This window comes from Pituophis catenifer, unplaced genomic scaffold (genome assembly GCF_029215685.1).
Source record: "Pituophis catenifer annectens isolate HBS135680 unplaced genomic scaffold, rPitCat1.0.hap2 SCAF_5, whole genome shotgun sequence".
In the NCBI taxonomy this organism is placed as follows: domain Eukaryota; kingdom Metazoa; phylum Chordata; class Lepidosauria; order Squamata; family Colubridae; genus Pituophis; species Pituophis catenifer.
In genome coordinates, this window is record NW_027256885.1 from 95,526,787 (window position 1) to 95,539,030 (window position 12,244).

A 12,244-nucleotide genomic window follows, 5' to 3' on the forward strand; every position below is an offset into this window, starting at 1 on the left:
AGCTGGTGTCAGCTGCTGCCTCGACTCGTGTCTGATGGATCCATGACTTTGATTCTGCAATCTTAATAGCAAGTGGAGAAGTCATAATAACAATAAAAGGTCCCTTCCAACTTCCTTCTAGCGGCTCTTTCTTCCAGTGCTTGACCCACACTTGGTCCCCAGGTTTAAATGAGTGACATTAGGTTACTAATCTAGGGGGTACTTGTTCCATCACATATCGTTGGAGTCCCTCAATTTGCTTATTAAGTTCTTGTACCATCTCCATATTCCAAAACCCCCTTTTATGACCTAAATCAGGCCACCTAACATACATATTTACCTTATTTTACCATATTTACATATTTACACATCCAATGTCTCTCCCTTGTTTCTCCCTTGGCCCTTTCTAAAGCCCGTATCAATACCCATAATTCAGCCACCCGTGTGCTATGTCCACCCCCCAGAGGACCGCTTTCCACCACTTTTTCATCATCCACAATAGCATATTCGGATATTCGCCTCTCATCTATATCATAACTTAACCCATCCGTATACCAATTAAGCTGCGCATTTGGCAACGGAATATCCGTTAAATCTGGTCGGGTGGAATAAACCTTCTCCAATACCTGTAAACAATCATACTCAGAAACAGACTCCTTAGGCAACAAAGTTGCTGGATTTAATCGGTTAGACACCACCAGACGCACCTGTGGATTCTCACTCATAATTGCCTGATATTTTGTCAACCTTTGCCCACTAATCCCCAAATGTCCCTTAGTATCCAACACAGACTGCACCTCATGAGGGGAGTGCATGAGTATAGGACAAGAAAAAGTAAGTTTATTACAATCCTGAATCAATTCTGCACTTGCAGCCAGCACCTTCAAACAGTGGGGCCAGCCTTTGGCCACTCCATCCAATTGTTTTGACAAATAGGCTACAGATTGTTGCCAACTTCCCAAAGGCTGGGTAAGTACCCAGCAATGTTTCTATTAGTGTTTATGTACAAATTAAAAGGCAAGTTCGGTAAAGCCAGACCTGGAGCCTGAGTCAATGCAAGTTTTATGTCTTTGGAGCAATGTCTTTATGAAGCAATGTCTTTATGTCTTTAAAAGCCTTTTTCTGTTACCCCCCCCCTCCACTCAAGGGGTTCCACATTGGCTCCTTTGGTGGCTGCATACAAAGGTGCTGCCATCAAAGCAAAGTTAGGGATCCAACTACAGCAAAAGCTAGCTAATCCTAAAAAGCTTCTCAGTTGTCTTTTTGTTCGGGGTTCTGCCAGCATTAGGACCGCCCTTTTCCGCTCTGGTACTAAAGCTCGACAACCCTTATATCGTATCCCAAATATCTAACTTTCCTTTTCACCAATTGCGCTTTCTTTCTTGATACCCAATAACCACACCCTAATAACAAATCTAGCATTATCGTGCATTCATCATAGTATTATCTCAACATAAATCCTCTGTCAGTCCTGTTGATCAAAACATCATCAACATATTGCAGTATTGTGTCTCCTGGTTGTTGAGGCACATAATACTGTAAGTCTCTAGCTACCGCTGTTCCAAACAATGTGGGGGAGGTCTTAAATCCCTGAGGCAGCCGAGTCCCAGTATATTGCATTTTCGTTCCTGTATAAGGATTCTCCCACTCAAAATGCAAACGGTGGCTGGCTTACGGGGTGAATGGGAATTGTAAAGAATGCATCCTTTAAATCAATAACAGAAAACCACTCAGCCCGGGGTGGAATTAAACTTAACAGGGTATATGGATTCGACACGGCTGGGTGTAAGGTTACCATGAACCGGGCAGTAAGACCCATCTGACTGTTTAATTGGGATAATTGGAGTATTCCAAGGGAACTGAATAGGCACCAAAACCCCCGCTTCCAAATCTCTGAATGCTTTCATAACTAGCACAAATAGCTTCCCAAGAAACGGGACGCTGCCTTATACTCACAGGCACCACTCCAGGTTTTAGTTCCACCACCACTGGAGGGTGGTGAGCTGCAAAACCCGGCAGGTTATCCTCAGGCACATCAAACAACCCCACTTCCCTTCAATCTGTCTCCCTACCATCAACCATCAAATTTCCTCCAAGTTTCCTCTGGAGAACGTCTTATGGTCACCCTTTGGCGACCCTCATCAAATGAAATCGTTGCCCCTAATTTGCTAAGCAGATCCCTGCCTAACAATGAAATAGGGCATTCATACAAAAATTCATGCTGGATTTTAGCTCCCTTAAAATCACCCATCGCTGGTTTCAAGACCTGCCGCCCCATGGCTTGCCCTGATACTCCCTGGACCTGAATTTTATGGGATCCAGGGGCTGCAATCTGCTTATTTACAACTGATCTTCCTGCTCCAATATCTACCAGAAACATTGTGTGCTGACCCCCTATTTTCATTGTAACCAATGGCTCAGGCGGGGGTTCTTCCAAGCCTGGTCCCCCTCAATCTGACCAAGTCATGTCTGCCGATCCAATACTTTCCGCTTTCTGCTGCCCTGCGCCCTCTCCAAATCCTCTACCAAAACCCCAACCTGAACTTGTCTGTCCAACCTTCTACTCAAACCTCTCCTCTGTCCTCGTTCTCCCCTTCTCCCAGAGAGCTGCCCACGCATCCCTGACCCAAAATCCACTCGTCTCATCCCTCTACTTCTCACCATCTGTCTTGGGCATTCCCTCTGCCAATGCCCTTCCCCCTTACATATTAATTAGGACCCAGGGGTAAATTCTGAAAAAAAAAAACTTGCATCCCACTTTGCAGTGCCACTGCCAACAAACCAGCCTTTTTATTCATCCGTGCCTCCTGCTCTTTCTTCTCCACCTACAGCCCCCCCAGCCTCCAAATCATCATCATCCCCCTCTCCCTCACTCTGACTGCTACCTCTAGGCGAATGACTCTCCTTGACTTTTGACTTCGTGCCAGGATCACTCATACGCCTCTGATTTCCTCCTCCGCTCCCTCCAGCAGCCCCCTTACTTTTCCTGCCTGCTCAGATACACATAACCCGACCATTTCAGCCTGACATTGCAATAAATCCTCAGCTTTTTTCTGTTAGGGCTCTCACCCATTGATCAATATATTGAAATTGATCAAGATATTTATCCTGATTCACTACCATCACTCCCCACAACTTATCCACCGTTTCTTCCCTTAGTGAACCTTGAGGGGGCCACCCCGTCCCCAACAGTGGCCACACATATTTACATAAGAATTTTAATCGATCCTTTGATCCTTTTGGATAGGAAGGATTGCTAAAATACTTGTCAAAACCTCTTAACATGCATGCCAACGGAGTATTTGGCACGCTCTGAGCTCCTCCCATCCTATCACACTGCTGTCGACTCGTAGCCCCAGAACTCACGGTCACTAGCGAGAAATGCGACGGCTTAACCACCCACACAACCTGACACGGACTTCGTTAGGGTAGCCACCCCGAGTCCAAGGGAGTGATCAAATCCCTTCTTCTACCTTCAAATGAGGCAGGTACAATTCTTTTACAATATACTCACTTAAAAACACTCCCACTCCCTAGATTCCTGGCCAGGAATTTGTTCAGACCACCTTTCCTGCACCGCAGGGTTCTTGGACCCGATCAGAGCACCGTTGGTCCCACAGGGCTGCCGCTGCCGTCTCCCGGAGATATATCCCCGTGGCGCCTGAAAAATGTTCAGGAGCGACTTCCCGATGGTCCCGAGGGGTCGAACGGCCCTCAGCAAAATATCGCCTTGTACCTAGTCCCAGCGGAGTCGCCAGCTGTTGCAGGAAATGAAACAAGACTAGGCCAAGCTCTTCAATGCAGGAAAAAGTTTATTGTGCACAGTTCAAACAGCCCAAAGGCAAACAAAAAGTCTGAACGTTGATGGCTGCTTTTGGTCACATATTTATACAGTTTAAAGGCAGAATTATTACAGAGTGAGACATTTCACATGTAGAAGCTGCCCTTTCATCTATCTATAGGAAAGTAATAACAATCCTGTTCCCACAGGCTCAGGTTCTCAGCTCCGGAGCTCAAGACATAATAAAAGAGGAGATAAGGGGCTCAGAGACACCTCAAGGGCAGTAAAGGGGGCAGTAAGGGAAGCAGTATTTCTCCTCTAGGATATACATGACATTTGGGCTGTAATAAACATTAAACAACAGGATGTATCTGTTTAGGGTCAGTTTGCCCTTTTACAACTCTGTGCCTACGTCAAATACCTTTTGCCATCTTAGCACCTTGGCACGGAAGAGGCACTTCTGTCTTGACCAAAGATTTGGAATTATAATATTTGAGTTTTATCCCAATATCGGATCTTAGCCTAGCTCACTTTGGCTCTTTGGAAAAATCATGTTTTAATGTCCTCCCTTACAGGTCAAAATCAGATAGTTCTATTGTTCCAGAGGATTAAAACTTTACAGCTATAGAACTAGCATTTGTTCATTTGAATTTTCCTTCTTTTTCTCTTTTACAGTTTTCAGTAATGAGCTTTTATGTTTCCTAGTCCATTAATATCATCATTCTACTTAATCCACAAAGTCTCCAAGGAGTTTCAACAAACATTCCTTTCCCCTATAATTAATGTGGCTGCTTCTCAACTCCTTTAGGAATTCTCAGGCACAGCACAAAAAAGTAGCTCAAGCTTGAAAGGGTCTGTTAATTACAGGACTAGAATATAATATTTATGCAGGCTATTCTAATTAGACTCCCCCCCCCTTATGTTTCATTCTTGCAGATGGAACTGGTTCATATGTAGGGAGAAATGTTTTCTTGAAGAAGATGGAATTTTTCATGGTGGTGATGGCAATATTGTCAATGTCACTGTCAGGAATTACATGCATTATTTTGCGTACTAAAGCATGTTCTGTGGGGAAAACTCCTCTTATTCAGCACAAGTATTTTCTGCCAGGAGATTTCATAATAGCTGGGATAATATCTCAGTTCTACCTGCCATCTGATCGAGTGGATTTCAGAAGACATCCATCTGAAGAACTGGTTGATGAGCTCGTGTAAAGATCTCTCTTCTTAAGTGTAGCATATCTTTCGCCATATATCTTTCTCTAATAAATAGGCTGTCCATATTGAATTAATTATTGTTATTATTTGTGGCACAGATTCTTTGCTCTATCTCTTGCCTTTTAGTTCCTTCATTCTGAAGTCAGTATAGATTGATCAGACTGATATTTCTTACCTGGCAAATAAATACACAAACACACTTGTGATGACTGTCACACTTGTGTTTTTATTCAAAATCCATATTGAAATTTTTTTGTTTTGTTACTGTTCAATGATTCATTAGTGCTGTGCTATCAAATCACTATTTGTAGCTAAATCTATGTCAATCGTTTTATTTTTTCACTTAATATTAGGGAACAGTTGTGCTGTGTAGCGCTTGGCATTATTTGTTGAGCAGGCATGGAACCCAGATAAAGAAACATCAGTAACTTTTATTGGGATGAAGAAGTCCACTGAAGGTCTATCATGATCCTCAAAAATATATATATATATATATATATATATAACATTTGTCCTCACAGTTTACTTCAAACGCATATTTCATGCCTGCACCCACCATAAAACAAACCCAGAAGAAGATAAAACTACACGACTAGAAATTACATAATATGCAATAAGAATTACATATAGGTTTTAATATGATTATTTTCCTTCAAGCAAGCTGTTTTCTAGTGAAAATTGTTTTATAGTGAATTAAAGAATCATAACAACCTGCCTAGATCCACTCAATGTATCTTTCATTGCAGATTTTTCCTGCAGAACTACCAACATATCCTTGACTTGGTTTTTGCTGTCAAGGAGATCAATGAAAATAATCATATATTATCCAACATGAGTCTGGGTACTGATATCTCTAATAGTTATTTCATGGCGAGTTGGACCTACCTGGCTTCAATGGAGCTTCTCTCAACACGGGGCAGATTCATCCCCAACTATAATTGTGATGTCAAGGACTGGGCACTATCTGTCATTGCAGGACCTAACTCTCACATCTGTCCCTACATGGCCAACATCTTGAATGTCTACAAGATGCCCCAGGTGAGATTTCTGTTTTTCTTAGACTAAATATATATAGTGTAAGAATAACCTTGAAAGGCAGGAGGAACAACTGCAGTCCTATAAAGAAAGTCTGATATAGGAAATTTGAGCCTAAACCAGAAGTATTATTTGAGAAAGCATCTCTGAATTGACCCCCTTCCCATTATCTGGAAAGTTAAGGCACCGGAGGGAAAAGTGTTTTCAGACTTGCAAGATTAATGTCAACCCTTCCAAATTGTCTAGGGTAGAAAACCAAAATCATGCATATTATTTTATTTATTTATTTATTTTATTTGTTTGTCAAACATGTACAAGGTAGCAGGAATAAGTATGAACATGAGCATGAAAAAAAGGAAGTAAATACAGTTAAATGGGGACAGTAAGAGAGGGACGGTAGGCACGCTGATGCGCTTATGCATGCCCCCTTTACGGACCTCTTACAGACCTAATAATACTTTTATTGTAAGGTTACAGTAAGAGGTCTTAAACTATCTCCTTTTTTTTTTCTTTTACAAATTTATGTTTATAAAAATACAACAAATACTGTAAACTAACTTTTCTTTTTATTATTTTTCTGTGGTTTGGAAATAAAGTGGCAATCCAAAGAATGAGGAACAGCAAACCATGTGTTTGCAGAAGAGATGAATAATTTTAGACACTGTGCTTGGTGGGTTCCCCAATCTGAATTCACACCAATTAGTGTACTAGGTTTTCTTGACTTATTTACAAACACGATGAATAGAAGCACCAATACATTTTCATCAATACATTTTCCCACCATGTTTTAGTAATAATATTAAGGATTCATGGACCTGATTAAGTAATGGAATAGTTATAATGATTTTTATATTTTCTTCCTTCCTTCCTTCCTTCCTTCCTTCCTTCCTTCCTTCCTTCCTTCCTTCCTTCCTTCCTTCCTTCCTTCCTTCCTTCCATGAATATTATTCATGGTAATTTGAATCATTAAAAAAATGAAATGATGTGGTAAAAATGAATGAAAACTACACATAAAATTAATAAAAACGCTCTATGCATGAGTTAAAGTGAATTCCCTTATATCACACTCAAACACATCCTGTTTTAAATACCCTGAAAAGCATGAGGGTATTTAAGAAAAAGACCAGAACTAAAAGAGAAATAGCTGATTTATTACAATGCATATTACATATCTTGCTGATATTTACTAACATTTGATAAACACAGAATCTTCTAATATTAGAAGAATTTCTCCTCCTCCTAAAATCAGAATAATCAATTGATTAATAATTCTTAAGTAGGCATAGTCAGTTCCACTAGCTAGAATGTGTTAGGAGGTTTTCTATGGCAAATTGAATGTGGTAGGACTGTAGATGTTTGAGACCTAAAATTATTGATTTATGTCTCTTTAAACAAAAGACGGTACTTTTGCTTCCCTCAAATTAACTTTCCAAAGATTTAGCAATACTTGCTTTTCAGATCACACAATATTGGTTGCTCAGGAGCTGGATGTCGAACCCCAGTTTGGGGTTCGCCATACCTTGGGGGTGTAGACGGATGGCTGAGCGAAGCGAGTGGCAAGCAAAGCTTTAGCAGCGGTTGCTACCTCTGGCTGCACTGACCATCTCTTTGTTGGGTGCCTGGGCTGCTTCCGGTTGCACCGACCACCTGCTCATCGGGTGGCCAGGAGGCCACATCCCACCCGCTCACCAGCTGACCTTGCTGGCGATTGGCGATGAGTGCTGCCCTGGCTGACAGAAGATCTGGATGCCACTCCTTGGGCGCTATGTGCAGATGTCACCCAGTGTTTCTGGGGACCTCGGATATTTGCCAGATGGTGGGCACAAGGCAGGGGCATGTCCAGCCAGCTGGAGATCATGGACCCTTGCCGATAAAGCACACTGGGAGGTGGACACTTCCAGCACTGACTTTCCAACAGACTCCTTTGACTCCCAGTCACATTTGACTGAGTGGCAGGAGAGACATATGACAGACGATGAGGAAGGGGAGTGGAGCTACATCCAAACATTTTGTGCCATGCCCTGACTTACCCTCAGCTAAACTGTTTATTCTACATGTCTACCACCTCCATGAGGTTCCACCGTGGATCATCTTGGACTGGGGGGGGGGGGTAGTATACCGCAAAGTTTTGGCAGGAGTTTGTTCACCTGATCGGTTCCTCCCAAGGCCTTAGCTCAGCATTCCACCCAGCACAAATGATGTGGAAGAAAGAGCAAATGCCATGGTGGAACAGTATCTTAGGTGTTACATCACCTATCAGCAAACTGGGCAAAATCCTGTGATTTGTGGAGGTTGCATACAATAACACACTACACAACAGTACCAGTTTTACCCCCTTCTGGGTAGTTAATAGGGTGGACTTCATGCCCATTCCTGAGTAACCCAAGCTCCCTCCTGCCCCTAGTAGTTCAAAGGAGCAGATGGGGATGATAAAAGGAGTATGGAGAACTGTGAAAGTGGTGCTAAAGAAAGTGGCTGAGACCCATTAGGCTCAGGCCAACAAAAAATGGGCTCCCCACAAGCCGTTCCAGGTGGGAGGCTGGGTATAATCTCTCAATGAAATATCTAAGATTAAAAGTACCTTGCAAGAAACTGGGCCCAAAATATCTGGGCTGTTTTCCAATTGTTAGGGTGATCAATCCAGTTACCGTAGAACTGAAACTTCCCTGGCTATTGAGCCGGGTTCACCCAATGTTCCACAGCAGCCTGCTAAAGCCAGTGGAAGAGTCCACTGCCGGGTCTTATGGCGGGGGACTGTTACAAAATTGACTGGGCGTTGGATTCCTGACTCATAGGAGCAAGCTACAATACCTGGTACAGTGGAAAGGATATCCCTCCACAGACACTTCATGGGTGGTGGACAAAGGGAGCCACACAGCTTCTTAGGAAGTTCCACCAATGGTATCCCCACAAACCTGGATGGGGGAAATTGCTGGTCCTGCATGCCAGGTTGCCATATCTAATGCCTGTGTTTACTATCTTCCAGATGCACCCCTGGTAGAGTGTAGCCACCTGTTGAACCCCAGTCCTCCATACCTGGCAGGTGGGTGGATGGCTGAGTGAAGTGAGCGGCAAGCAAGGCTATGGCAGCAGCAGCTACTTCCAGCTGCGCTGACCATCTGTTCATCATGTGTCCGGGCTGCTTCTGGTTGCACCGACAACTTGCTTGTCGGGCGGCTGGGAAGCCATGTCCCACCCATTCACCAGATGAGCTTGCTGGTGATCAGTGACGAGTGCTGCTGCAGCCAAAAGAGGATCCAGATGCCACTCCTCAGGTGCCCTGTGCAGATGTCACCTAGCACTTCCAGGGATCTCTGACATTTGCCAAATACTGGCTACAGGGCAGGGGCATGTCCAGCCAGCTGGAGGGCATGGACCCTTGCTGATAAAGCAAGCTGGGAGGCAGATGCTCCCAGCACTAACTTTCCAACAGACTCATTCGACTCGCATTCACTGAGTACCGAGGCTCTGGCCTGATTTAAGGGGTTTTTTTGCTTGATGGTTCCAGAGCATTCTTGCTTCAGTTCTACCCAGGTCTGGCCTTGGACCTTTGAAACTGGATATTTTTAGTCCTTTTGGAAAGTAAGGAGCGAAAGTACTTGACTTGTAGCATACTTGCTTCTGGAATTCAGATAAAACTAGAGCCTGGATAGCTCAACAGACAGAGCACTGTAATTTAACACCAGCTGTCTGCAATTAAAGTAAGATCGAATCTCGCCAGGCTCAAGGTTGACTCAGCCTTCCATCCTTTCTAAGGTAGGTAAATTGAGGACCCAGTTTGTGGGGGCAATAAGCTGACTTTGTATAAATATACAAAAGTATGAAGGCTATTGCTTAACGCACTGTAAGCCGCCCTGAGTCTCCGGAGAAGGGTGGCATATAAATCAAATTAAAAAAAAAAACATAATGGAAAGGAAGATATGTTACCAAAATATGAAATAACTAAAATGAAAAGGAGAAAACTAATTCCCTATGCCCTTCCAGTACTTGTTGGATTGAAACCTATATCCATGTTTGCAGGCATATTGGTATATATCAATATAAGGCATATTGGTATATAGCTGGCTTAGGGCCGGGGTATTTGCGAGACCACCTTCTGCCGCCAATAGCCTCCCACCGACCAGTTCACTCGCACAGAGAGGGCCTCCTCAGGGTGCCGTTGGCCAGACAGTGCTGGCTGGCGACCCCCAGGGGGAGAGCCTTCTCTGTGGTAGCACCTGCCCTCTGGAATGACCTGCCCCCTGAGATACGCACGATATCAGACCTCCAGACTTTTCGTCGGGCCCTGAAAACACACTTATTCCATCTAGCCAGGCTGGCTTGATCCCATCTTCTCAGTTTTTAATTGAATTCGGTTTTAATTGAGTTGTTTTAAACTTGGGCTAAAATTATTTAATTGTTTTTTAAATTGTTTTTTAAATTTTATATGCTATGTTTTATCTTGGCTGTACACCGCCCTGAGTCCCTCAGGAGAAGGGTGGTATAGAAATAAAATAAAATAAAATAAAATAAAATAAATAAATAAATAAATAAATATATCAATACTAGTTTGATTTAGTTAAATAAAAGACCAAAGGTTAAAATTATTTAATTGTTTTTTAAAATGTTTTTAACTTTTATATGCTATGTTTTATCCTGGCTGTACACCGCCCTGAGTCCCACAGGAGAAGGGCGGTATAGAAATCTAACAAAATAAATAAATAAATAAATAAATAAATAAATAAATAAATAAATAAATAAATTTACAATTGTGCAAAATGTGAAAGAATGAGGTAGAGTTGTGACTCCGACCCCCGAGCCCATTTTATCAGAGGGAGAAGACTTCGAAAGTGAAGGAGAGGAGTTGGCAAGGCCTCCCTCTCCAGGACCCTCCTCTCTGGCAATGTCTCAGGTGTCCTCCGAAGGCCAAGAGATAGGCCAGGAGCCAGGCACTTCCGAGCAGCCGCAGTTAGACAGTGACGGAGATGAGTCTTGGCTGGATCCCTGACAGCGTCAGAAAGATAAGCGCGCGCAGCAGAGAAAGAGGCGTGCCAGAGATTAAGCTGAGTCACTGGACCACACCCCACAGGGGATAAAAGGGGATGTGGTGGCCATTCAGGCCTTGTGATGGACAAAACTGAAAAGCTAGCAAGTCATACTGCGTTTCTGGAACTTTGTTATATGCCCTCCTTGGATTTATTATGGACTGGACTTGACAATTCTTTGGCTTTGTGGACTTATTTTGGTGTATCGGACAGAGGAGAAAAACCTCCCTTTGTGAGTAAAGTCTTTGGCAGGCAGCTACTGGGTTGCTGCCAATTCTGTTATCTCAAAGGAACTCCTGACTGCTGGTTTTATTAACTCCTGGCTGACTGTTTGTGTGCATGTGTGAGATGGGGACAGAACAGGTAGCCTGGCAATATCAAATAATACTATGATATTATTGCCATTCTTTAACTTGGATTACAGATTGGATTATATCAACTACTAGTAGCTGGATACCCATGCTTTGCTATGAAACTATGTGATCGGGCTTGATAAATTGACACTTAAAGCTTGAAAATTTATGTAGAATGTGTAACTCCTTAGCATTAGAGTGTGTTAATATAAGGCAACTAGCAGTTGGAACAGAGTTCTTTTCAGGTGGGGAGGGGGAGTGGAATGTCTAAACTCCCAGCCTGCAGGCCAGATGAGTCACGAACTGGCCATGCCCACACCCAGTTTACCAAAGGGGTAGCATCAGAGCATGTTGATATAAAGCAACTTGCAGTTGGAACAGAGTTCTTTTCAGGTGGGGAGGGGGAGTAGAGCATCTAACTCCTTAGCATCAGAGCATGTTAATATAAGAAATATATTATAAATATATACTAATGATCTGATGGTCATTTCGAAAAATCCTTTCTTAGCAAGCACCTAGAAGCCAAGAAGAACATATGTGCCAAGTTTCAAGTTTGTAGGCTTTACAGTTCTGGAGATTTCATGATGAGTGAGTGGTATTTGGCTTTTATAAATATAGATGAGGATGCCCATTCATTTGGTTGTCACAGAAACCAAACAGGGCACGTACAGACTTCAATGGATAGTTAAGACTGCAGAAAAAACCAATTGCAACCATCCTGTGTTCCACTGAGGACCTGTATACTGCACAGATCAGGAGGATGGACTGAGAAAATATCTACAGACCCCTCACATTCTGGACGTAAACTATTTCAACTTCTATCCTCAGGACACTGCTACAGGACACTGCCTGCCA

At 43.0% G+C, this 12,244-nt stretch overlaps 2 protein-coding genes across 2 annotated transcripts in view; one reads left to right on the forward strand and one right to left on the reverse strand.

Moving 5' to 3' along the window:
- LOC139317741 (vomeronasal type-2 receptor 26-like) overlaps nucleotides 1-12,244 on the reverse strand; it is a 70,160-nt gene that overhangs the window by 21,370 nt on the left and 36,546 nt on the right. The gene's annotated exons all lie outside the window — the stretch shown is intronic.
- The window catches only part of LOC139317483 (vomeronasal type-2 receptor 26-like), a 36,244-nt gene that overhangs the window by 14,480 nt on the left and 9,520 nt on the right, over nucleotides 1-12,244 (forward strand). The window contains exons 2-3 of the mRNA XM_070944551.1: nucleotides 4,852-4,970; nucleotides 5,724-6,015. Of these exons, the coding sequence (XP_070800652.1) occupies nucleotides 4,852-4,970; nucleotides 5,724-6,015 (411 nt within the window). The remainder of the gene's footprint in view (nucleotides 1-4,851; nucleotides 4,971-5,723; nucleotides 6,016-12,244) is intronic.